This window comes from Rana temporaria, chromosome 4 (genome assembly GCF_905171775.1).
Source record: "Rana temporaria chromosome 4, aRanTem1.1, whole genome shotgun sequence".
Classification (NCBI taxonomy): Eukaryota; Metazoa; Chordata; class Amphibia; order Anura; family Ranidae; genus Rana; species Rana temporaria.
This window is the reverse complement of record NC_053492.1, coordinates 445930454-445955961: the sequence shown is the minus strand read 5'-3', so window position 1 is coordinate 445955961 and position 25508 is coordinate 445930454. Positions and strand designations below refer to the sequence as shown.

At 43.2% G+C, this 25508-nt stretch overlaps 1 protein-coding gene across 3 annotated transcripts in view; it reads left to right on the top strand.

The window, feature by feature from the left end:
• THADA (THADA armadillo repeat containing) overlaps nt 1-25508 on the top strand; it is a 779727-nt gene that overhangs the window by 220701 nt on the left and 533518 nt on the right. For all 3 annotated transcript variants that reach the window (XM_040351533.1, XM_040351532.1, XM_040351531.1), the window contains exon 24: nt 20220-20342. In XM_040351533.1, the coding sequence (XP_040207467.1) occupies nt 20220-20342 (123 nt within the window). The remainder of the gene's footprint in view (nt 1-20219; nt 20343-25508) is intronic.

The following is a 25508-nucleotide window of genomic DNA, read 5'->3' as shown; positions in this document are numbered from 1 at the left end:
GCAGATGTGCAGGGTGGTACAGTGGGTGGGGCAGATGTGCAGGGTAGTACAGTGGGTGGGGCAGATGTGCAGGGGGGTACAGTGCTGGGGCAGATGTGGAGGGCGGACGGGTAGTACAGTGGGTGGGGCAGATGTGCAGGGGGGTACAGTGCTGGGGCAGATGTGGAGGGCGGACAGTGATCTGAGGTGTAAAGGTGCATGAATTGGGGCTGATTTGAGGCATGAGAGTACAGGATGCTAATTTATTATTATTGCTCGAGTCGTTTACAGCATTTACTTTATAAAAAATCCTTTTCGGGGTGGAAGAGTGTGAAGTTGACATCCATGGTTATAAAATCAGCACACTCAATTTCTTTAAAAACATTTTTCGGCACAATGTGCTCAAAAGGATGCCTACCCCTGTTGTAGAAAGAGAGAAACAAACAACTGTGTAAAAATAATAATAATAATAATAAAAGAATTAGGAAAAAATACGTAGATCAAGGTTTGATCAGTGCTTGGGTTTCAAATATTTTGGGCAGGAAAAAAATGGCACACATATGTAAACACTGGGAATATGTTACATTGGACTGCTAGAGATCATTGCCATTACTGCTCCTTTACAAATGCATGCTCCCACTACCGGCTGTTGGGATCCAAGGGCCACATTATGAGAGATAAAGGACCACATGCTGCCCTCAGACCATAGGTTGGGCAACAGGGGTGTAATGGATCATGTAGCCCATAAAAAAAATATTACTATTGTGTGCCGACATTGTGAATAATGATCTCCAGTGTCCAGGTACAGTGCAGTGTACACAGCTGTTGAAGCAACTTAAGTACAATAAATTGCATATGACTAATGGTGAAAATCAGCCTGGGCGATTCCATTGGCTGTTTTGTCCTGCACAGCTGGAAGTGTGTGTGAGAGTTTATGCAAACCACACAAGACAGCCAGCAAATTCCAAAAAAGCAGGTGGTACTAGAATTTTACAGGAAGTCAAAGAATTTGTAAAAGGACAGTAGGAAGGCAATGAAAGTTCAGAGAAAGCCAAGGATTTACAGAAAATGTCTGAAAGTATGTAAATATAAACCTGCACACTAATACCAGATACCTAAAAGATATTCCAGCATCGAAATAGCCTCTGTCCATCTGTTGTCAACCTCAAGTATAAAAGTGATACATTCATTCACTTCTGATCCCCACAGCGAGGTGCTGATAAGTAATTAGAAAACATCACGCTCTTGTTTTGCGAGACGCCATTTAGCTTTCCATCCTCTTTGCCAGAGATAAAACACAAAAGACTTTTGGTTGTGTTAAACAAAGATTTATTGTTTCAGTTAAAACATAATTTTCTGGCTTCAAAACAGAATCTTATCCAAAAGTGTCTAGATTGCTATTCTAGGTACCATAAAACTGGAATTCTCCAAGGTCGAGAGCTTTTCTCACCACTGTTACCCTTGTTCTGACAACATGTAACAATGATATTCGAAGTCGGCTTGCAGTAATGTTTTTATTTTTATAACTATCATATAAACTTTTTATCATGCTAGTCAGTGAACCACAGTCAAAATCATTTTCCGCTTCAAGGCTCTATATTCAGCTTGACAGCACAGGCGATTCCGAGTATATATTGAATTCCCCATTTTATTTGGCTGCAGAATGTTCAATAATATTTAAAGTGATACTAAACAGAGAAGTCTGGCCAGTTTGAGGTGGGATGGGTTCACTGTTTGTGTGTGTCTCCCATTGTGTGTGCATTCCCATTGTTAATTGAGACACCTATTGTTTGTCGGCTAATTTGGCTAACTTTTGGAGGTTCTTGCATGATGGGATTAGTCTAGCATCAACTCTACTTGTTATGTAACCTTTGTGTGATGTTTTGTGTAATATTTTGTTTTATTTTTTTTCATTCAAAGTTTTTTATTGAAAGATTTAAAGAAGATGACAAAAAGATCATACATACATTGAGCTTTTCATCGCAGACGCAGCTGGATGAGGACGCCAATGGTTTGCCAAAAATCAAGTTTTACTTTCGAGTAGAAACAATACGTTTTCTAACAATCTTAGCTCCCTGAAAGCAACAATGCCAGCAGGGTGTCAAACATTCCGAGACAGTGAATAAGCATTGCGGTATTGTATGCATTGAATGGCAATTTAACTTCAAATATCGTTGCAACTACGATTGCGCCAACAGATTCCGTTGTGGATCAGATGTAAAGGAGAGCATTTAGCTGGGACCGTCACATCTGAACATTCATAGAGAAGGTTAAGAATTAGATGAAGTTATGAAGGAAAAGAGAAACAAAGGGAGGAGGGGGGGAGGGCGGGGGGGGGGGGGGGGGGGGGAGGGAGATTCAGTGCTACTCAGTATACGGCCACGTTGCTGGAGAGGTCCTCCTAGATAGCTACCCTGTCAGTGCCATCTCGTAGTCCTGTGAGTACCTAAAGAAGAACCAGTGTTGCCAGGTATCGTGAAAACTCTCGACCGATCCCCTGTCCTGAGCCAGGGTATCTTCCATCTCACAGACCTCGGCGACTCTGTGGAGCCAGTCTGAGACGGTCGGAACCTTTGCAGAGTTCCAGTGTAGTGGTATTAGGGATTTGGCTGCGTTTAAGAGGTGCATTGTCAGGGACTTCTTATATCGTGACAGTGAGAAGGAGGACAAATGCAGTAAGCTGCAGGCGGCGTTTAAGACTAGTTTGGTTTCTGTAATTTGTTTAATTAGGTGATGTATCTTTTCCCAGAAGGCAGAGATCGAGGGGCAGGTCCACCAAATGTGGAGTAATGTGCCTCTCTCCGTCTGGCATCTCCAGCATGTGTCTGGTCTCTGCGGGTTCCATTTATGGAGCCTGTCTGGGGTGTGGTACCACCGCGTTAGGAGCTTGTAACTCGTTTCTTGGAGTTTGGTGCTAATTGAGCATTTGTGCGCAAGGGTGCAGGCATGCCTCCACTGTTGTTCTGAGATTTCTATCCCGAGGTCCTCCGCCCACTTCTCTCTGTGTCTAGTCGTCTCCACGTCTCGAGTGTGCTGTAACCAGTAGTATGTCACTGAGGTAGTCTTGTCTAGGGGGGACTGCGAGCTACAAGCGTTCTCTAGGTCAGTCAGGGGTCTAATAATGTTTCGTGTGTCCCCGAGTTTGCTTAAGTAGCTGCGGAGTTGAAAGTAGGTCCATAATTTCATATTGGGGAGGTTGTGTTCGGACTTAAGGGCTGACCAGTCTCTAATTTTGTCCCCCACAAAACACTCGCCAGCCAATAGAGGAGAATTCGTGGGAGCCCTTCTAAGAGTCGGATTACACATGCCCGGGACAAAGTCGGGGCTGTCCACCAAGGGTGTAAGGGGGCCAGGTGAGGTGGAAATCTCCTTCCGTCTTGCGAGGGTGTGAAAAACTTCCAATGTAACACCTGTTACGGGGTGTCCACGTAGGGCGCGGGGGTATGCATGTCTCGGAATCCACGGGGAGAATTTAAGAGGGATCGGACAGAGCTCTGTTTCCAAAGCTACCCAGTCCTTCGTAGACCCGTGGCAGTGCCAGTCAATGATCCTGGCAAGATGTGTCGCAGCGTGGTAGTTTTTAAAGTCAGGGAGACCTAGCCCGCCCAACTCTTTAGGTTTCATTAGGGTGGTCAGTTTAATTCTGGGCTTCTTATGGTTCCATAGAAATTTTAGCAGGAGTGCGTTTAGGGAGGTGAAGAATCGACGAGGAATCCGAACCGGTAGAGTACGCATTAGGTAGAGAAACCGCGGAAGTATGACCATTTTAATAATGGATGCCCGGCCAAACCAGGAAAAGTTTCCCTTATCCCACTGATTAAGGTCTTGTTCACAATTTTTGAGGAGGGGTGGGAAGTTTTTTTCAAAAATGTCTGAAAGTCGAGGTGTAAGCCAAGTCCCCAAATATTTAAGGGCCCCTGGGTCCCAGCGGAATGAGGAGTGGGACTTGGTCATCTCTAACAGTCTATCCGGCAATGAGATATTTAGTGCCTCAGATTTTGTATAATTAATTTTCAGGTTTGACACATAGCCATAATGTGAAAATTCTTTCAGTAGATTGGGTAGTGCAATGTGTGGGCCTGTTAAGAAAAAAAGGAGGTCATCGGCGTACGCCGCTACCTTGAACTCGCTCTCCCCAATCCTGAATCCTGTCACCGCATCATTAAGTTTCACTGTTCTAATAAAGGGTTCGAGTGATAGGATGAACAGCAAGGGTGAAAGCGGGCATCCCTGTCTAGTGCCGTTTTTTATCCTTACCTTTTTTGAGAGGGTGCCGTTAATTCGCAATTGTGCCGACGGGTCCTGGTACAGTGCCGCTATCCACGACAGCATGTGTGGCCCCAAGCCCACCCTTGCGCACACCGCCATCATAAAATCCCATGCCACTCGATCGAAGGCCTTCTCCGCGTCAGTGGACAGGAGAAGGCCCTCAATGTTCCGATCTCTCGCCGCCTGTATGAGCAGAAGTGCCTTGGTGACATTATCCTTGGCCTCTCGACCAGGCATGAAGCCTACTTGTTCCATTCCTATCAACCCTGAAAGGAGTGGTCGCAATCTTGTGGCCAGGATTTTCGCAAATAATTTTACGTCCAAATTCAGTAAGGAGATAGGGCGATAACTCGCACAGTCTGTGGGGTCCTTGCCTGACTTTGGGATAACCGTGATGTGCGCGGATAAAAAATCTGGGGTGACCTGTCTACGTGAGGACAGCGAGTTCAAGGCGTCTCTAAGTGGCCCAGTTAGTTGGCTGGAAAAGGTCTTAAAGTAAATAGCCGAGTATCCGTCCGGACCTGGGCTTTTCCCGGATTTCAGCTGCTTAATGGCCTGAGTGATTTCCAAGGCCGTGATCGGGTCTTCAAGTAAGGACGTGTCAGTGTTTGAAAGGACAGGGAGGCCACTGTTTGTGATGTAATCATGAATGATCTGTGTCCTGTCTCCAGTCATGTGTTGTTGTCTGTGTTGTGGGGGGAGGGAGTAAAGCTTGGAATAGAAGCTGTGGAAGTGATCTGCAATCGCGTCTGTCGTCACGTCAAAGCCCCCATCTGCTCTTTTGATTTTTTTGATGTGGTTAGCTGACGAAATCTCGCGTAAGGCCCTAGCCAGGAACCTGCCTGCTTTATTCCCGGATTCGTAATACAGTTTCTTCTTAAAGAATAGCATGCGCTTAGCCGTGGAGTCCAACAGATGTTGCAGTTCTCGCCGCGCTTCCAGTAACCGCGTCGCGGAGTCAGTGGAGAGGGACTGTTTATGTAACGTTTCTAATGCGTTGATTTGGCCAGTTAGCTTTTGGATTACAACCTCCTTTTCCCGTTTCCGACGTGAGCCCAGTCTCATCAGAATTCCCCTCATTGAGCATTTATGGGCCTCCCACACAGAGAGTGGGTCCGAGTCTGGGGTTGCATTGAGTCTGAAGAACTCTGTCAGGTTGTCAGTCAGGGTAGGTAGTGTCGAAGGGTCTGTCAGGAGAGAGGCATTGAGCCTCCAGGATGGCTGCTTTCGAGTGGGGTTCGCTAGATCCATGGAAATTGCTGTGGGCGCATGGTCCGAAAAGGACTGGATGCCTATGTGGGCCCCTGTCACCCTCCCTAGGTCTCGCTGAGACACGAGGATATAATCTAGTCTCGCATATCTAGAGTGTGGGGTGGAGAAGTGCGTAAAGTCCCTACCGTCCGGGTGGAGGAAGCGCCACGTGTCCATTAGTTGTAAGGATTGGAGTAGTAATTTGATGGTTTTGAGTATTCTATAGGAAATACATGTCTTCCCATTGGAGGTGTCCGCCAGGGGGTTCAGTGGTACGTTGAAGTCACCCCCCAGTATTATACAGCCCTTGGCGAAGCCACGGAGCTCGCGAACCACAGTCTGACAGAATGACTTATGTGCCCTATTAGGAAAGTATACATTTGCAAGGGTTAGTGGGGTCTCCCCATACATTCCTCTTATAAAGAGGTATCTACCCCCTGGGTCAGTCAGCTGTTCTAAGACCTCAAACGGAGCCTCCTTACTCACCAAGATCGTCACCCCTTTTGACCTGGAGTCATTGTTTGTTGCGTGGTATGCCTTAGGGAAATATGTACTGGAAAGCCTGGGAATGTGATGTGTCTTGAAGTGGGTCTCTTGCAAAAAAGCAAAATGGGGCCTACCTTTTTTAAGTTCCCTTAATAGGGAGGTGCGGCGTTCGGGTATGTTGAGACCCCTCACGTTGTGGGAGATCACAAGGGGGGTGCTACCCAGTGAGGAGTAGGCCATGGTGGAGCGTTCAAGCGTGGTAGGTGGCGGGGACCTGAAACTCGACCTGTGAGGACACAACAAAGGTAATTAATCAGCAACGTGACCGCAGTAAGCAACAGGATGAGGGGGGATAAGTAAGTGTTAGCACCAAATCCAGAGGGTGTAGGTAGGGGTGGGGACGGGGTTGGGGAACCACTTAGGGAGGGAGAGAGTAAGAAGATTAGCAGAAGAGAGAAGATGAGAACGTGAAAGAGAGTGGAGCAATAGTAATATAGGAGGTGGGTCTCCCCCCCGGGGGCAAAAATGGGTGCCCCAACGGAGAGCCCCACCCACACAAAATATTGCACCCGGTGTCCTGAAGGACACGGAGTGCCTGTGGGGTATAAGGGAGGCGGCAGCAACTAGGCCACAACCCCTCACTACCTCTGTTTAGTGTAAATTAGTATCACAAAGTATAACAAAACCAACAGGGTAAAATACACGCTCAGCCCTACTGGCTGGATGATGAAAAGAAGCTAAATTAAAGTTTTACACCCGACCAGGATAAAAACTAAAAATAATGTACAGCGGGCAACTAGTGGGATTAAGGCAATTAAATTGGAGTAAAGGGCCCGTTCAGAGTGAGCACGTGGAAGCAAACAGCAAATTCTAAACTACATGCTATAAGCAGTAAGCTATATGCTATAGGGTATACACTATATATATATCCCCCTCCATAAGTCTCCCACCCCCAAAACGACGTATCAAGGTACAATATTAAATTAGCAGTCTATATGCTAGTATACTTGACCCTGCCAGTATGTCGATCCCTTAGAGAGGATCTTCCGATTCCTGAAAGGAGAGAATAGGTGTAAGGTCATCAGGTGGGGATTAGCAAAATAGTCCTCGGGCAGTCCCCGCCGTGTGTAACTCATCGAGGCCGTAATAAGCTGCGTTCATAAGCAGGAGCAATGAGCCACGTCCAGGGCAGGGGTTAATCTGGTGGTGGAAAGTTCGCCAACCAAGTTTTGCTTTCATGAAGCTTTAAGTGATCCATGAGTTGGCTTATGGCAACAGGCAGGGTGACCAAGGATGGGGTACATCTGTAAGGAGGTATCGGATCAGGTTCCACGGTTCTTGAGTGCGGCAGTCTGTAACCTATGAGGGGGTGTCAGCGAGGTTTGGGAACCGAGGGAAGGGGATGAGGGAATGGGCTCACTCAGTACTCATGGGGCTGAAGAAATAAAGTCACTCACCCCCAAATTCTCTCAGGGCCTCGGCGTGGCGATTTGGAGTGCCAGCTTTTGATCCTCCTCCTCGGCTATGTTTAGCCTTTTTTGCAAGCCTCTTGTCCGGTGTGGATTGCGGTGATTCAGGAGGGCTGCGATCAGGGAGGGGGTGCAGGAACTCTGAGTACCAATCCGGCAGAGCAGTCGGGCCGAGGCCCAAAGCTTCACAGAACTCTGGTAGGTCCGCAGGCACTCTGAGAGTGTGTTGATGGCCGTTGAGGGTTACGTTCAGGGCGAAAGGAAAGCGCCAGGTGTACCTGATGTCCTTGTCCCTCAGTTTGTCCAGAAGAGGCCTTAGCGCCCTCCTGTTTCTCAGAGTAATGGGGGACAGGTCCTGGAATAGTAGGATGTTGGCACCATTGAAAACGAGGTGGTCATTCCTCCGGGCCTTGCGCATAATGTCCTCCTTGAGCCCAAAACTTTCAAGGCAACATATTACATCCCTCGGCGGGGCAGTATCGGGGCCCCTAGGCCTGAGAGCCCTATGTGCCCTCACAAAAGTGATTTCAGAGTCTTCCTGCCGTTCTAGGAGGGTATTGAAGACGCTGCGCAGGGTAGTGACAATTTGGGCTGAGTCCACCGACTCTGGTATCCCCCTCACCCGTATATTACACCTCCTACCTCTATTATCGAGGTCCTCCAGGTGGCGATTCATGTCGATGAAGTGGTGTGCATGGACCGTTGTTGTCTTTTCAATTTTCTGGATGGCTCTGTCCCTGCGTTTCCCAGCCGTCTCCGTGGCGGCCATCTTCTCGTTCAGTACCAGCATGCTGGTCTTAAGGTCAGTTATGGCCGCCGAGAATGCAGCCTTGATGTCTGCCGCAATGACAGACATATCCGCAGCTGTAAGGGGACGGTCTGTTCCGGATCTGTTTTTGGCCGAGCACTCCGAGGCCGATTGGGAGTCATCACTGTATTCCTCCTCGTGGCGACTCGGCGCCATCTTAGGCCCAGACATAGCGCCGCGGCTCGTCGCCCTTGGTTTAAAGAGCTCTTCTATATTCTTGGCCGAATAGGACACGGAGCCGCGGCGTGAGCGCGTGTGTGGGGTGGTGTGGAGTTTTTTGCCCGGCATCTGAAAGCTGTTGGTCGGGTGAAAAGCTGCCAGAGGCTGAGCGTGTTGAGGAGCTCCTTCAATGTGCGACCATTCTCGCCGCGCGCCAAGCCACGCCCTATTTTGTTTTATAGTTCATGTGGTGACTGACCTACTTTTGAAGTGTATAAAAACCTGTAGTTATGTTCATAAAAGTTATTTCTTTGGTTTTACATCCACATGTGATTCTATAGTAACCTGGGCTGCACAGATACGAAATAGGAGGAAATGAAGAGCTTAGAAAGGACCTGAAACTGGAGCATGCTCAGTAGATGACAATAGATGTGGACACAGAGAAGATGGTTGCGACAGCTGAAGGCTGGATCAACCAGATATATTTCACTTTACACATAAATACTTTGGGCTGTAAACCAACGTGGAGTGAACTTCTGTGTATATATAGAGTATACATTAGAAATGGTCCAACACCTCAAGATCTTTGGATTCCGGCAAGTTTTTTTGAAGTATCGCAAAATGCAGCAGTTTTAAAGTGAGCAACTTGGTTAAATGTATTAGAACATGCTGAAATCCAAAGATCCATGGGTGTTAAGCGGCCTCCTTGTTGTAGAATTGATCTGTTATCGTCATGCAAATCTGGGTATTTGAAACGTTGATGGAGAGAAAAGATAAATCGGATTCCTCATGCAGCAGTAGATTGAATCGTTTCCATTTACAGCTGTGGCCAAAAGATTTGTGAATGACCCAAATTATTTCACAGTCTGCTGCCTCAATTTTTATGATTTGCATATACTCCAAAATGTTATGAAGAGCGATCAGATGAATTGAAATTAATTGCACCTTTGCCATGAAAATGAACTTAATCTCATAAATAACATTTCCATTGCATTTGGAAAGAAGGCTTCAGGGCACCCAAGAAAGTCCAGCAAGTGCCAGGACCATCTTCTACAGCTTGATTTAGCATCTGTGAGTGCATCTGCATGCACAGTGAGGCAAAGACATTTGGAGGATGGCCTGTTGTCAAGAAGAACAGCAAATAAGCCACTTATCTCCAGGAATTATCAGGGACAGACTGATATTCTGCAAAAGGTACAGGGATTGGACTGCGGAGGACTGGGGTAAAGTCATTTTCTCTGATGAATCCCCTTTGCGTTTGTTTGGGGCATCTGAAAAACAACCTTGTCCGAAGAAGAAAAAGGCAAACACCACCATCAGTCCTGTGTCCTGCCAACATTAAAGCATCCTGAGACAATTCATGTATGGGGTTGCTTCTCGGCTAAGGAAGTGGACTCACTAACAATTATGCCTAAGTACACAGCCATGAATAAAGAATGATACAAAAACCTCCTCCAAAAGCAACTTCTCCCAACCATCCAAGAACATTTTGGTGATGAACAATACCTTTTCCAGCATGATTAAGCACCTTGTCATAAGGCAAAAGTGATAACTAAGTGGCTTGGGGAACAATACATCAACATTTTAGGTCCATGGTCTGAAAACTTCCCAGACCTTAATACCATTGAGAACTTGTGGTTAATCCTCAAGAGGCAGGTGAACCAAAAAAATGAATTCTGACAAACATCAAGCATAGATTTTTGCAAGAATGGGCTGCCATCAGTCATCATTTTTCTTTTTTCCAATTATGTTTATTTTAATTAAATTTATTATATTATTTTTTATGTAATTTCTTTTTCATTCTTTCTTAATGTTCATACATTTTTGTATTTATTTATTTTTGATTTTATTTTTCATTTTTTTTTATTAATTTTTATGTTTATTTATTTTTACTTTTTTTTTTTTTATTTATCCTTTATCCTATATGTAAATTTCTAATTTACACACATTATTTTTCTATAGAATATTTTCATTTGGAGTAAAGTGGTTTAAAAATTCTTGTATGATCTTCCGGTTTTGAAAATCATTGACTGTAGTCACTCACTGCTTGATTCTTTATGGGGGCTGTGTGTACCTTTGATTGAGAGGGAATGAGGTAGGCAGAGACTAACCACTCCCCCCAATCACATTTCACTTCTAAGGTATTTAACAATTTCTGCCTAGTGACCGGAACACTTCCTCATGACGTTGTAAAACGAAACGTACGTTGAGGTGCATTCCGGTCATGTCACTTCTGGGTCCCGAACTTCCGGTTTCATCTTAATATGGCAGTGGAACACACACCGACCCACGAACACAAGCCGGGCGGCTTATGATTCCTGCCTAGTGACACATGCAAACTATCCTCAGTGCCGGAAAAAGCACTTATGAATCTAAGCAGGCATTCTGTTACTTGATTTTATCGTATTTTAATAAAAAAAGTTATGCTATGGTTCCTTCCATCTCTTATCTTTAATGGGATACCATGGTGGAGAGGAGGGTCTATACCTAAAGTCTCCTCATATATACTGTGCTACACACATAGATTACCATCTGAGATACAAAATAAAACAAAGCAAAACAATTATAATATAGTAGTGACAGTCCAAAAAGTCCACACTTGTATGATAATAATATAAAATAACACTCCAATTCCCCAATGAAGAGTGACACTGTGTTTCCAAGGGGGAAATGTCGCTTTAAGACTCTATCTCCAATGCTTGCTCACATAACCATGTCAAAGAGTTCATGACCACGCTATAGCCGAATGACGGCTACAGCGCAGTCGCACATTGCTGGGGAGGGCATTGATCACAGATCTGGGTTAAGGGCCAATCACAGCGGCTCTTTACCATGTGACCAGCTGTGTCCAGTCACAGCTGATCTCCGTGTAAACAGGATTTGCCGGTTATTGGCAATCTTCTCCTCACGCTTACAGCACGTGAGGAGAGGCGGTAACCGGCCAATATGAAGGGGGATATCTGCATCATGGCACTGATCATCAGTGTACCGATGATCGGTACAGTATGATCAGTACAGCTCTAACAGTGCCCATCAGTGCCTCCTCATCAAAGCACATTAATCTTTACATATGTTTAGCAAAAGCAAAAAAAAACAGTGGCGAATACCACCCAAAAAAAATACCACTAAAAAAAAAAAAAGATAAATCCTTAAATCCTGCAGTAATTGGCATTGTTATTTTTAGCAATCAGGAGATTTAAGAAGAAATTGAATAAACTGCACAAAACCTCTTAACTAAAAGGCAGAATTTCGGATTACTAAAAAGAAATAGTAAAACAATTCAAGCACACACGCTCCCCAAAATCTTTTATTTCGCCAAATACCTAATTTTGTGCCCCTACAAGGCGAACCTCGGAGACTGTAATTGATGCCTCCATTGTTTCAATTGCCAAGGATGATTTCATTTGTTTGCCATGCTGTGACTTGCCCTGGCAGGGTGCTATGTATCATGCCATTGTATCTTAAACCAAGAAGGTGATGACATTAAGTGGAAGGGCAGGTATTTGTTTATACGGCAGGTTGAAGACTTTTATTTGCTTAGTTAACACTTTCTATTATATAACTGCATTTAATGGCATTTGCAGATCCCGTTTCCTGTTCTGAAATGTTTCCTCTCGTTGTTCGTTATCGAAAGCATTGAGGTTGGCTTAGTCGTGTATGAATTTGGAGTAAAACAGTGAACTTTTACTATAAATAATTTGCTCAGTGTGGATTATTGGGAATGGATTAAATAGCATCAAGTCCATTTGACAAGGTTATAGTTTATTACTCGCTCGTTGCACCTTGCTATTGTGATAGGAATGTGGGGACCAACAAACTTTTTCAGGCTGTTCGGTATTGGATGTCATGTTGGCTTTCCTTTTTTTGCATGCAAGATAGACAAGTGTTGGATGGCTGCATTAACTATCCATAGCTCTGCATTTCAAAACAAGTTTTTTATACTATGAAAGGGATTGTAAAGGCAGAAGTTTTTTTTTTTTTATCTTAATGCATTCTAATACTCTAATACTTACCCGAGGTCCCTCTCTTTCCAGCGATGTCTACGAGTGTCTCAGCCGTCCGACATTCTCCTTCTCGATTGGTTGAGACACAGCAGTGGCGCCATTGGCTCCTGCTACTGTCAATTAAAGTCAGCTAGCCAATCAGGGGAGAGAAGAGGTGGGGCCTGGTTAGGGCTCCATGTCTGACTGAACACAGGGAGTTGTGACTCAGCTCGGGTGCCCCCATAGCAATCTTCTTGCTGTGGGGGCACTGAACAGGAGGCGGGGCACTGAACAGGAGGCGGGGGCCAGGAGAGTCAAAGAGGGACACAAGAAGAGGAGGATCTGGGCTGCTCTGTGCATATCCACTGCAACAGAAGAGGTAAGTATAACATGTTTGATATTTTTATAGGAAAAAAAAAACATGCCTTTACAATCACTTTCAATTGGAAACCTTCCTTTTCATTGGACTCATATTTGGGCATTATAAAAAAAAAAGCACAGTTTACTGCATTTTAGTACATCGTTTGTGTGTTAACACATCTAAAAGTAGATGTACAACCTAACTGAATTATGAATATTTTGCTAAACTACTGTATTTAAACAATTCCCATTTTTTTTTGTCCACTTTTTTAAATACCTTGTTGGCTTACTGAACAGTATGTCCATGTACAGCAAGGGGTAGGCAACTCTCCAGTTGTTTTTAACCTACAAATACCATAAGACAATCACAGGCATGGCTCTTAGAGGCCAAGGCATGATGGAAGCATGAATTACTGCATCAATGTGGTGTGGCATGGAGGCGATCAGCCTGTTGCACTGCTGAGGTTTTATGCAAGCCCAGGTTGCTTTGATATACCGGCCTTCAGCTCTCCTGCATTGTTGGGTCTGGTGTTTTTTCATCTTAACCCTTGACAATACTCCACAGATTCTCTATGGGGTTTAGTACAGGCGAGTTTGCTGGTCAGTCAAGCACAGTTGATACCATAATCATTAAACCAGGTATTGGTACTTTGGGCAGTGTGGACAGGTGCCAAGTCCTGCTGGCAAATAAAATCAGCACCTCCATAAAGCTGGTCAGCAGAGGGAAGCATGAAGTGCTCTAGATTTTCCTGGTAGAGGCTGCACTGACTTTGGATTTGATCAAACATAGTGGACCAACACCAGCAGATGACATGGCTCCCCAAATCATCACTGCCACTGGAAACTTTACACTGGACCTTATGCAACTTGGATTCTGTGCCTCTCCACTCTTCCTTCAGACTCTGGGACCGTGATTTCCAAATGAATTGCAACATTTACTTTAAGCTGAAAAGAGGACTTTAAACCACTAAGCAACAGTCCCATCCCTTTTCTCCTTAGCCCAGGTAAGACGCTTCTGATGTTGTCTCTGGTTTAGGAGTGGATTGACACAAGGAATGTGAGAGTTGTAGCCCATGTCCTGGATACGTCTGTGTGTGGTGGTTCCTGAAGTACTGACACCAGCCGTAGTCGGCTCCTTGTAAATCTCCCCCAAAATTCTTAAATGGCCTGCACAATCCTCTCAAGGCTCTGGTTATCCCTGTTGCTTGTGCACCTTTTTTACAACACTTTTTCCTTCCACTAAACATTCCATTAATATGCTTCTTTAGTAATGACCCTTTGTTACTTGTCCTCCCTTGGAGGGTGTCAATGACTGTCTTCTGGACAACTGTCAAGTCAGCAGTCCTCCCCATGATTGTGTAACCTACTGAACCAGACTGAGAGACCATTTAAAGGCTCAGTAAAGCTTTAGTGGTGTTTTGAGTTAGCTGATTAGAGTGTGACACCATGTGTCTACAATATTGAACTTTTTTACAATATTCACATTTTCTGAGATACTGAATTCTGGGTTTTCACTAGCTGTAAGCCACAATCCTCACAATTAAAAGAAAGACATGCTTAAAATAGATTAATCTCTGTATAATGAATCTATATAATATGAGTTCCGCTTTTTCAATTGACTTAAAATAAATTAACTTTTTAACGATATTGTGATTTTTTGAGATGCACCTGTACATTCTACGAGCATCATTCCAGTGTACTCCGATGGCTGCTTTAATACTTTATTGAAGTCTGTTATATTTTTATGCAATGGTTGTGTTATCTTGTACCTAGTTCCTACCCCAATAAACGAATTGAACACGAATGCTACAAAACCCTAACATGCTTTGTAAAATATATGTGCAATACAACATTACAAGACTGCAGTGTGAATCCAGTCTAAAACAATATTAATATAGGAATTATGTCCTAAATGCTTGAAGAGGCAGTGAACATTTTTTGTTAAAGGCTCTGTTTCTCTAGCTGCTTCCTTATATTTAGTATAAAGGAAGACATATTACATTTCAACCGTCATTTCTTTTAAGAGGACCCCATTATCTGAATCTGAAAAATTACTCTACCATATGTATGTCCATTTTATTAAAAAAAAAAAGTTTGACAATATATTTTACATAAAAATGTTAAGCAATAAGTCTCTCCTTTATTTTATTTTGAACAGAGGTATTTTATTTAGAATCCTGCAGGAAGGTGAACGTCTTGTTTGATTGAAAACAGTTTTCCTAGAGAATTGCCCCATATTTGGCTTTAGCCACCTTGCTCTTAACCCTTACCAGGTTCTAAACCCATGAGAATCAAAAGCATACTCTGTGTCAAAATATTACCATCACCCTGGGGATGGTGTACTAATGTGCGGAGAGTTTGCTGTGCTTTCTACATATCTTTTGGCGAATTCCAAGTAAGATATGAGTTTTTTTCTTTCTTTTTTTTTATTGCTCTTCTATAAATTACACTAGTTTTAAACTAGTTTTAAACTAGCTTAAACAGTCTTTGGGAGAAGCTTGTTCCATTGATGTCTTTATTTTGTATCTCAGCTGAGAATCTCTGGGGGAAAAAGAGTTACCGCTCCAGGTGGGTATGCTAAGCAATCAATGTCTTCTCAGGAGATCAAGGGTGCCGGCAATGCACGAAGCAAGTAGTAGAGAAATTGGATAGACAGCCGCACTCCAAAAAAACTTTATGGTTGTCTTTATTGTAAAAAAATAAAAAATAGCACTACAAAACACAGCAAAACATGGGGATGGCAGCCTACGTGTTTCACTCTATCAATTAGTGCTTAATCATGGCCATGATTAAGCACTAATTGATAGTGTGAAATGCGTAGCCAAACATCGCCGGTCGGAAATGCATGAAAAGGCCCGAGGACGGCTCGGCTGACCTCGGCAAATCTCGGGAAGAAAGTCTTTCCAAGGTTTGCCGAGGTCAGCTGAAGTGTCCTTGGGCCTTTTCGGCCATTTCCGAGGCTCCCCAGCATGCCCCGCCTCTGTCCGCATGCAGTATTGCATGCCATTGAAGTCAATGCGAAACAAATTATTTTCGTTTCTATTGACTTCAATGGAGAAACTCGCTTTGATATGTGTCCTGGAACGGATTATGCTCGTAATCCAAGGTTCCAATGTATTTGCATGCTGAATGTAACAAGGCTGATAGATCGAGCGATCAACTTGGGTACAACCAGCCTGCAGGATTTTACATGCGATTATTGCTAGCAGCTGTTGGAGCCACTTCCAATAATCAGTGTGTTCTCCTGGCTGGGATGGCTGGAATAGAATGGAAATCAGTAATTCGTACAGTAGTGACATCATCAAATCTCAACCCAGATCTCATGAGAAAACCATCAGTGCCTTCGACCTCACACTTCAGATATACAACTATGAAGCTGTAGACTCAGGAGTGTCAATGTACCTTTGCATAACAGGAAGTGCACTGCTATTTTCCCAGAAGAATTCCAGACAAAAGGTCAATTTTTTGGGGTGGTACTCGGCACAATTTACATTTCTAAATGCTCTATAATCCAAGACAAATGTTCACTTTTGAGTTAAGTTCCACTTTAAATCCATTTTGTGCTGTAACACCAGATAACACTGTTGTTTATGTAATGCAGTTGATGGAACATTAGCTGAGAAAGGATGGTTGGCTTGTACAGTCTGGTCTGTTTAGCTAGAAATAGGTCAGCTCATCCTTATCTGAGCTCTCGCATACAATCTCCACAGTCAGGTCTTTTTTTTTTTATAAGTCGAATGACTCTCAAACAAAGCAGCTATTGTTCATTTAAATGTTTGAACAAATGAAAATCAAAAGGACATCTGATCTTAAAGGATTTTAAACACTGAAAGTGTCACGTGCTCCTTTACTGTATTAAAACCACAGATATGATTTTTACTGTTTACGTTCCTATACAAATACAGTACATAGACTCTTAAAATTACTTCTGTAAAGGTCTTTCATGGCTTTATTTTGTTTTTCTCTTGCATTTTTAGAAGATATATTGATATTAATATTACATCATTTTTGCAAAGTCGCTATTCAGTTTTAATATTTATCCAAATGGGAAGCCATCTTCGTCCCATTCAGCGATCTATGAAGCAGCATTAGTATGACAAATAAATTACATTTACTAAATAAGTAATGATTATTTAATGAAATTACTTTTTAAAACGTGTTTTTATATAGCTGGCTATGATCCTTGGTTATATTAAAGTGGTTGTAAAGTCAGAAGTTTTTTTTATCTTCATGCATTATATTAGGGCTACACTGATACCGAGCATTTTCACGAGTACTTGTACTGGTGCAAATGCTCCAATGCTTGACCTGGGCAGTCGGAGGTGATCAGTGCGGAGGTGGGAGTTAGAAGCACCAACCTCCCTGTATAGATTTTAATAAAGCAGCTGACAGCCGCTTCTCCTCCTCTCCTCTGGTTGATCCTGCTTGTTCCCGTGTCCCCTTTTGTGTGTGCTGACCACGGTAATCATGGCTGCTGATCCATGATACCTTCAGTTTGCATGTCTCGATCATCCCACAGTCTCCTCTTTGCTCTGGGTCTCTCCCTCTCCTCCCCTGCCTATCTGTCAATTCTGAAGCCTGTTTGTAAGTGCGATTCCCCTCCCCGATCATCCTTGCCCCTCCCCTCTTGCTGCTCCTCCCTGTGATTTGAACATACCAGTCATAAGTAACTGCCATCCCCTCTGTTTTATCAAGACCTAGTGCTGTGTGTCAGTTTTTTTTGTTTTTTTTTACAATTCCAATCCTAAATACCTTCTTACAGCACCAATGTGAAGTCATGTGACCTTCCTCTGCTGGCCGGCAGACATTGGAGGGTTATCTTAGCCCCTCCCTCTGCATTTCTTAGATCTGGGAAGGTGAGCAGAGGAGTGTCATATGACCTTGCATCGGTCCTGTGAGAGAAGGTATTTAGGATTGTAAAAATAAATAAAAATCAGACACACAGTACTTTAGATCTAGATAAAACAGAGGCGATGACAGTTATTTATTATCCTGACTTTACAACCACTTAAAGGCAGGCAGTATTAACGTCACTCCTCACCTCTGCCATCAGCAGGAAGCACAAGTTGACTGCCTGTGTCCAGGGCTGATCACTAACATGTGATTGCTGCAATAAGAGATTACATGAGAGTGGCCATGATTGGCTGCAGGAGCTGGCAGCCTCCCATTGCTTTCAATAGGGCTGCCTCCCACAGCTACTAGTGGGAACCTTCCCTCAGGTTCTCACATCTAATCAGAGCAGGGGGCATTTGCAGGTGTGAATGCACCGTTATTCATAGATTCAGGTCCTGATGCCCACCCGTCCATTGTTAAATTCTTGTAGTTTCAGAAAAAATGATATCCAGGGGCACGTTTGACATTTTATAACAGTTTAATTGCAAAACTTCAAAAGCCAAAAGCAGTTACAGACATTCCAAAAAAATTATAATTTCTCACGTTTTGTCAAGGGATTAGGCCCAAGAATTAAGCACCTTGAGTAAAATGCAGCCTGCATGAGAAGTGGTCATTGGCTGTATGCTTTTGAAATTTAGCCTTTCAAGTATTCTATGTGGCTGCTTTCTAAAGAACCTAAACTGAAAGACTTTGCACACCTTTATTTTGATGCTCCTGGAAGGTTTTCAGCTGATTTAAACTTAAAATTAAGTTAGACATTAAAGTGTTTGTTACCTCCAAAAAAAGATCCTGTTCGCGTAAAGCATGTTTTACAGAACAGTTCTTGTGCTGTGTAATTTGGTTCCTTCTATCACCTAAAAAAACCTGTCTGATCTTGCCTGTCTATGCCCTCCCCCCTGTAAATTGACCATGGTATATTATGGCTGCTGAGCCCTGACACCATGGTCAGTTTACGTGCCTCCATCAGCAGCAGACCTCCTCTGTCCTCTCCTCCGTCCACCCCCTCCCCTCTGCTCGTGTCAGTGCCCGCCCACTTTGCTCCTGCTACTCTCATATCTAATATAAAATACTTGCATCGCCTCTGTAATATAGCAATATGTTTCCCTGTGTCTGTGTTAAAAAAAATATGCTGATCTGTACCTATATCACAGCAGCACCCGATGATCACATGACTCCTCGGCTCTCTCTCCTCTATTCCCCCCTCCCCAGCTGATGTCAACGGGAGTGCTAAGCCCATGCCCACTGGAGCTGTCAGCTAGGCAGAGGAGAGAACCGAGGAATCACATGAGCGCCGGGAGTTGCTGGGACATAGGGATCAGCATTTTTTTATATAGCACAGGCACCCTGATTGTTATATTACAGAGGGGGTGGGATGATTTTATATCAGTGACTTAACCACTTTAAGTCATTCTAGCTCCCAAAATTTTGAGCCACGTGAGCAGGGCAAACTGAATTGAGCTCCCAGTGAGAAAATGTCAGAAAACAGCACAGGAAACAAGGAATCGGGGGTCACAGGGAAACTAAAGTGGGGTACACACTTTAAATAAATCAGGCGTCTGTCCGTCCGATTTTTCTTTGATGCTTCACAGCAAATCGGAACTGATAAAAGAAAATTCGTACTAAAAAAGTCTTACAAATATTCTCCTACGACAAAGGCTTTTTTTGTTTGTTTCTGTACATGTCTCTCGTTTCTGATTTTTCTTGTACGAAAATTGTACAAAAACGGTACTCATTAAACGAAAATCAATCGTTCTGTTCCCATACAAGAAAAATTTTGGAGTTTGTCCTTTCGGGAATTTTCGTATGACGATTCGGAATCGGCTGTCAAAAGTTGTGTACACACTAGACGAAAATATTTACCTGATTTTCTTATAGTGTACGAGCCTTTAGGCACCTTACACAAACTCTAAACTTTATCAACTGTACAAGAAAAGGAGTGTGTTTTTTTTTTTTTTTTTTAACCCATTGAAGAGATTTCCCATGTCTTTTGCTGATATTGGGACAGGAAGTGAGGGTTTAGATAGAATTTAGATAGAGAGGTATTATAACCCTTTCCCACTCTACCTAAAGCAAAAAGAAATGTTTTAGTTGCCTTTACATTCCCACCATCAACTGCACTCCAGGTAAAATTTCAGATCCGAGTGATTATAGGAGTGCCTAGACATGCTGGTGAAATGAGAAAGAAGAGAAGCAGGGTTGATTGATATTTCCTATTTTCAGCTTATGTTTCCTGCACTGGGAGTGGGTCATCATAATGTTCATGCATGTGTCAGGATGTGATGTTGAGACCCTATAGAGAGATTTATTAGGTTTTGAAAATGTATTGCCTTTCCATAGTGTGGAAGATCCATAGACTATGGTGTAACTACTGAACCAAGAACTAACCATTTTGAAAAATAGATTTTAGTAGCAAGTAGTGCTTTTAATTATGAGTTAAATAAGATTTCCTAAATGTAATTCTTTAAATAATGCAATTAATTCTTTAATTTAGAATACATTTAAATAACTGCATCCATTAAGACTGCACTGATAATACTCTTTTTTTTCTCTCTCTCTCCGCAGGCTCTCTTGGCATCAGAACCCAAGAACAGTAAAGCATGTCTCTTGAAGATGACTATGAAAGAATTAATAAACTTGGCTATGCCTTCGGGTGACCTGTCTGGAAATAACAGCACAATCCCGCAGGTGACAGTGATATTACACAGGCTAAGCAGCCACAGCAGACCTCTTTCAACAAAGGACATTATATGTAACTTTACAGCTTATACCACAGTTACTGACAATCCAGTGCAAAATCACAGAGCAACAGGAAAACCCTTTCCTTCAAGTCAGTGCATCAGGTCCAGAAATTACAGAAAAATTAATTTTTACACCAGCGCCATCCAACTGGCAGGGCCTAGTCCGGATGTGGTCCACAGAGGGTGTAGTGTAATTTCTGGCTTGTGTGACTTTGTACTGTATGACCTCACTTTTAGTTTTAATAGGATCCAGCTAAAACCCTGCATTGACTGGACAGAACCAGTTCTAATGTGCTGTGTAGTCATCTTGCTTTCTGATGCATTCATAAGTTTTGGAAAGAAGGATTAAAACGGCCACCATGATATTTTGCTCTGAGCTGTTTTTATAGTCCTGTCAAAACACAAGGAATACAATTTATTACCATTTATTTTAGCAGAAACTTAGGAACTCATTAAGAACAAAAAACTTCTCTTTAGCTCACGTCGATATTCTGTGACCCATTGCTAGATGTTGGCCAACAACTCCTGCCCAAACTTTCTTAGGGTAAGAGGCTATCATCTCGTATGGATTTTTCAGGGCACATTTGTCCTACCTCCCACCGTATAGCAAAACACTTTTTTGGGGGGAGTTGTTTGACTGTTATAGAGTTTTGTTTTGCCAAGTGATTACTTCTTGTTAATGCAAATGTGCATGCTTCTGCAGCACTTTCAAGTTGATTGTTAGGCTGTTTGGGCCGCAGATCGACTCTCCCTATCAGCATGAACCCAGGAAAGCCATTTAACGGCACTTCCTGGTTCACGCGATGATCAGTTGTGATTGGTCACAGCTGATCACATGGTAAGAAGCCTCCATACCACGATCAGAGTTGCGGTGTGTCAGACTGACACATAGCACCTCCGTTCGCCACACTGCGCACCCCTGCGTCATATGATGTCCGATTAGGAAAACTAAATCACTTTGCTGACGTCATGTTGCTATATGGCGGGCGGCAAGTGGTAAAAGTAGAACTATAGGCAAAACTTTTTTTTTTTCATTTTGGTTAGAGTAAGGGAGGGTTATAGCCCCTGTCAGATTTTTTTTTTGCCATCTGTGTCCCATTTGGGAGATTTCCCTTCACTTTCTGTCCCATAGCCAAACAGGAAGTGAGAGGAAATCCCTGCAAATTAAGGGAATTTCTATGGGGACCCCCAGGTCACCAGAACCAGTGTCCCCATTGGAAGATTTCCCCTCTTACTTTTCTGGGGACGACCCAACATGTGTGATTTTCTTTTACTTTCAATGATGGTAAACGGGACAAATAGAATCTCCCTAATGGGGGATACAGACCACAATATAAACATGATGGTTTCTATGCCCTCTCCACTCAATCCAAAACTGAAAAAATAAGCTAGTTGTACTTTAAGATGGAAAAATTACTCATCGCTTCTAAAAGCTCACAGAGGTTGAACATTTACTAAAGGCAAATAGAGTGTGCACTTTGCAAAGTGCATTTGGTCTAGAGCTTAGTAAATGAGGCAAAGCTTCACTTTGCAAAGAATACCTAATCACATGAAGGGAAAATAAAGAAAAAACACAGTTTTGCTTGCACATGATTGGATGTTGGAAGTCAGCAGAGCTTCTACTCATTTACTAAGCACTAGAGCAACTCTTCTTACAATGGGCACAGTCTATATTTGCCTTTAGTTAATCAATCCCACAGACGCTCACTTCACAGTGGGCATTTGGCGCCTAATTAAGCTCAAAAATCAATCAATCAATCAATATTCTATGTTAAGTAGAAGTAAGCATTGTGCACATCAATTGCAAAAGTAACCTGACTGGTGGCCATATGTGACTTGAAACCTGTCGAGTGTTAGTGGATGCTTTCTGCTGTTTGCCATTTGGACATCATTTGTTACTTTAGTTTAGCTTTCAGTGGCTCATATAAATCGATGCATTTGTAATGATATGGTGGGGGATAGTGATTATTCAATTCATATATATTTGGTGTAGGTCCTCATTTGAATGATGAATGTACCAAAACAGAAGAATGTGACCCCTTAGCAAATATAGTATATTCTGTATGTTATTTCTAGGCCTTCTTGATGAATAACTGTGCACAGTTCTAGGGGTCAGACGTAGGGGTGTAAGTCATAGAGGCTAGAGCCTAGAGGGTTATTTGTGTTTATGATCACTAGCCATGTTTTGTTTTGATTTCTGGCAAGTTTAGAGTGGACCCTTCAGTAACCTTTAGCGCCATATTTATCATTAAAATGCAGTCCTTGTGCTGCAGTCCAGTGACTTTGCTTAGACTGCAATGTTATGAGATTGCTTCAGACAGAAGAAGGCATTTCTTCACCCCCCCCCCTTCCCAATAATCTTACAGGCAGTTCCACTCCCTTTACTCTGATGCCCTAACTAAAATTAGTGGAACCAATTGCCTTCAGAAGTCACCTAATTTTGTAAATATAGTCCACCTGTGTGTAATTTTAATATCATGAATCCAGCTGCTCTGTGAAGCCTTCAGAGGTTTGTAAGAAATCCTTATGGGAACACACCGTATAATGAAAGCCAAGAAACACACCAGTGGAGAAGTTTAAAGCTGGGTTAGGTTATAAAAAAATATCCCAAGCATTGAACATCTCATGGAGCTCTGTTTTAATCCATCATCTGGAAATGGAAAGAGTATGGCACAACTGGAAACCTACTAAGACATGGCCGTCCACCTAAACTGACAGGCTGGCCAAGGAGCAAGGAGAGCATTAATCAGAGAAGCAGCCAAGAGGCTCCATGGTAACTCTGTAGAAGTTGCAGAGATCCACAGACAACTATTAGTCAGGCACTCCACAAATCTGGCCTTTTATAGAAGAGTGGCAAGAAGAAAGCCACTGTTGAAAGAAAGCAATAAGAAGTCCTGTTTGCAGTGGCGAGAAGCCATGTGGGGGACACAGAAAACATGTAGAAGAAGGTGCTCTGGTCAGATGAGACCAACATTTAACTTTTTGGCCTAAAAGCAAAACGCTATGTGTGGCAGAAAACTAACACTGCACATCACCCTGAACACATCATCCCCACCGTAAAACATGGTGGTGGCAGCATCATGTTGTGGGGATGATTTTCTTCAGCAGGGAGAAGCTGATCAGAGTTGATGGGAAGATGGATGGAGCCAAATACAGGGCAATCTTAGAAGATAACCTGTTGGAGTCTGCAAAAGACTTGAGACTGGGGCAGAAGTTCACCTTCCAGCAGGACAACGACCCTAAACATACAGCCAGAGCTACAATGGAATGGTTTATATAAAAGCATATTCATGTGTTAGAATGGCCCAGTCAAAGTCCAGACCTAAATCCAATTGAGAATCTGTGGCAAGACTTGAAAATTGCTGTTCACAGACGCTCTCCATCCAATCTGACATCTATTTTGCAGAGCAGAATGGTCAAAAATGTCCCTCTCTAGATGTGCAAAAAGACTTGCAGCTGTAGTTGCAGTGAAAGGTGGTTTTACAAAGTATTTACTCAGGGGGGCTGAATACAAATACACGCCACTCTTTTCAGATATTTATTTGTAAAAAATTTGGAAAACCATTTATAATTTTTCTTCCACTTCACAATTATGTACCACTTTGTGTTGGTCTATCACATAAAATCCCAATAAAATATATTTACGTTTTTGGTTGTAACATGACAAAATGTGGAAAATTTCAAGGGGTGTGAATACTTTTTCAAGGCACTGTATAATAAATCTTACATCAGTGACTGACCTCACAAATGCTCTTTTGGAAGAACGCTCAAACATTCCCATAGACACACTCCGAAACCTTGTGGACAGCCTTCCCAGAAGAGTTAAATGAAGCTGTTATAGCTGCAAGGGTGGGCCAACTCAATATTGAACCCTACAGACTAAGGCCTCGTACACACGAGGAGACATGTCCGATGAAATCGGTCCGCGGACCGGTTTCATCGGACATGTCTCCTGGGATATTTTGGTCTGATGTGTGTACACACCATCAGACCAAAATCTCCACGGACAGAGAACGCGGTGACGTGGCGACGTGCACAAACCAGGAAGTTAAATGCTTCCATGCTTCAAATCAATTCGACGCATGCGCCGGATTTCGGTCCGCTGGTTAGACGTAATAACCAGCGGACATGTCCGATTAGGCGTACTAACCATCGGACGGACATGTTTCCAGCGGACAAGTTTCTAAGCATGCTTAGAAACTTTTGTCCACTGGAAACCTGTCCGCTAGGCCTTACACCCAGTCGGACATGTCCGCAGAAACTGGTCTGCGGACCAGTTTCAGCGGACATGTCTCCTCGTGTTTACGGGGCCTAAGACCGGGAGGCCATTAAAGTTCATGTGCTAGTAAACGCAGGCATCCCAATACATTTGGTAACATAGTGTATAACTAAAGGCAAAACTTTTTAAAGCTTTGTATATAGTGCAGAAGGATGAGAAGGCTTGTCAGTTTTAATTGCTGTCTGTGCCCCTGTTAGGGAGATTCACCCTCTATTTGTCCTGTTAAAAGAATATTCCAAATTATGGGATGTCCCCAGAAAAAAAATGGAGAGGAAATCTTCCAATATGGACACTGGTTCTGATGACCTGGGGGTCCCAAAGGTATTTCTTTAAAGCGGAGGTTCTGCGGGTTTTGCTTTTTTTTTTTTAATGTCCAATGCAGGCTACTACTCACCTGCTAGCCGTTCGTACGTCCGTCCGCTCCGTTTTCGCCCAAAATTATACCTTATAAAAAAAAGAGTCCTGGCCTTTTCCATCTTGCTTGTGGGCAATTTGAATCCCACAAGCAAACACTTCCTGGATTCCTAATCGCATGACCCGCTTCCCGCGTCACGTCACACTCGAGCTGGTCTCCTGTGAGTGTTGAAACGTCACTCCCAGGAGACCTTGCGCACAGCTTCCAATTACGCCTCGCTACACGCCCACAGGGAAGAAGACCCGGAAGTGAGGCTGAAGACAGGTAAGCATTCAGATAGGGAAAGAAATGAAAACGCTAGAGGCATGTACTAAGGCTGCAGACATGATTGCTATGAAGTTAAATTTGAGGGTGAACCACCGCTTTAATTTGCAGGGATTTATTCTTACTACCTGTTTGGCTATGGGACTGGAAGTAAA